Below are 1,621 nucleotides of genomic sequence, written 5' to 3'. Positions count from 1 at the left end.
TATTCCGTGGGGAGTAATAGCGGAGTATGTGTAAACAGCGCGAGAGCGCAATCTGGGTAAATTCCAGCAGGTGACATTTAATATAGCCATTCATCTCAACTGTCTGATAAATACTGTACAAAAAGAAAAGAAACCCTCGGCTAATAAAACATTTACATTCTTTTTTTTAAAACGTTATGTGCACTAGCTTCAGAACCAGTAACTTCCGAGAGTTCCCACAACGAACGACTTTACCTCTTTTTTTACAAGTACATCAAAAAAAAAGCAAATTGCCGAGGGCTGGGAGTTCACATGTGAGTTAATGGGATGGTCCCGTTAACAGCCGTGCTGGGGCTCTGGTAGTGCTGAGCCAGGGGAAGCAGTCTGTTCTGGGATGGGTCCCCGGCTTCTCCTCCTGTCGGCAAGTACATGCTGATCATCTCTCTCAGGTCCCCGGAACAAGGGGGTCGGGAATGCGAGCTGACCGGAGGGCTGGGGGACGGTTCCGACTTGACCATCGAGCCCAGTGAGAGATTGGTGGCTCCCTGGTGGCTGTAACCGGACGGGATGGGGCTGTAGGAGGGGGAGCCGCTCATGTAGCCCTGTGTGCCGGGGATGGGGCTGTACTGGAGGGACATGTCATAGCGGTGTAATTGCTGCGGGTGGTGGTGGTGATGGTGATGGTGGTGGTGACCCGCTGTCCCACCGGCGCCGTTACCACCGGCGGCACTCCCTCCTCCTCCTCCGCCTCCTGCTCCTCCCGCAGCCGCTGTTCCTGCCGCCGCCAGCGCCGGGTGCTGGCTGTAAGCCAGCGGGTCCTGCATCATGACCGCCGCCGCCGCCGCCGCCGCTGCTGCCGAGCCCGGGTAAGCGCCGTTCGCCCAGCCGTTCATGTGAGCGTAGGCGCCGGCTCCGTCCAGCCGCTGGTTCAAGCCTGGAGGCGAGCTCATTGCCCCGGGGCCAGGGGAGAGCAAGCCGGCGGGCAGCGAATACTTGTCCTTCTTGAGCAGGGTCTTGGTCTTGCGGCGGGGCCGGTATTTATAATCCGGGTGCTCCTTCATGTGCAGCGCCCGCAGCCTTTTGGCCTCGTCGATGAACGGGCGCTTCTCGGCCTCGGACATGAGTTTCCACTCAGCCCCCAGGCGCTTGCTGATCTCCGAGTTGTGCATCTTCGGGTTCTCCTGAGCCATCTTCCGGCGCTGACCCCGGGACCACACCATGAACGCGTTCATCGGCCGCTTGACCCGCTCGCCGCTCAGTTTCCCGTTAGTGCCGCCTGTGGGCACCGAGGTTCCGGTACTCGGGGCACTGACCGGGTGTCCCGGGGACTGCAGCTCGCCCTCCATCATCAAGCTGTACATTCAAGCGGTACCCGGTTCCCGGGGAGGGTGGGGGGGTGGTGTACAGCAGCCTGGCCAGGAAGGAGGTGTTGGGGTGGGTGGGGTGGGGGTGGGGGGGAGTGGGCGGGGAGGAAGCAGCCGGTGCTGGGGCAACTCCCCGTTCCTTTAGCCCACTCCAATTCCACACCCCCCACCCCCTCCCCACCCCCGCCAGCCGTTAGACTTGGAGAGCGGGCTTCACCGACCAGAGACTGGGCACGGGCACCCGAGGCGCAGCCGTTTACAAAGGAGACTGCAGAGTC

The 1,621-nt window shown here is 61.1% G+C and overlaps 1 protein-coding gene across 2 annotated transcripts; it reads right to left on the bottom strand.

Annotated features, from left to right (window-relative positions):
* Nucleotides 1-287: 287 nt before the first annotated feature.
* On the bottom strand, nucleotides 288-1,340 carry LOC109918978 (transcription factor SOX-1-like). 2 transcript variants are annotated; one of them, XM_020518931.1, is made up of 2 exons: nucleotides 747-1,340; nucleotides 288-635 (listed from the first exon to the last, which is right to left on the bottom strand). In XM_020518931.1, exons 1-2 carry the CDS (start codon nucleotides 1,338-1,340, stop codon nucleotides 288-290), a joined length of 942 nt encoding a protein of 313 aa, XP_020374520.1. The 2 variants fall into 2 exon arrangements, with proteins under 2 accessions (XP_020374520.1, XP_020374519.1); XM_020518930.1 differs by having other exon boundaries at nucleotides 288-1,340.
* Between the last annotated feature and the right edge of the window lie 281 nt (nucleotides 1,341-1,621).

The sequence above is a fragment of the Rhincodon typus genome, chromosome 6 (genome assembly GCF_021869965.1).
Source record: "Rhincodon typus isolate 14 chromosome 6, sRhiTyp1.1, whole genome shotgun sequence".
NCBI lineage: Eukaryota > Metazoa > Chordata > Chondrichthyes > Orectolobiformes > Rhincodontidae > Rhincodon > Rhincodon typus.
The sequence above is the reverse complement of the archived record's forward strand: the minus strand, read 5'-3'. Positions and strand labels throughout refer to the sequence as shown.

Excerpts from the sequence above, each read along its gene's own strand:
- LOC109918978 (XM_020518930.1), bottom strand. The coding sequence starts at position 1,340 with ATGTACAGCTTGATGATGGAGGGCGAGCTGCAGTCCCCGGGACACCCG.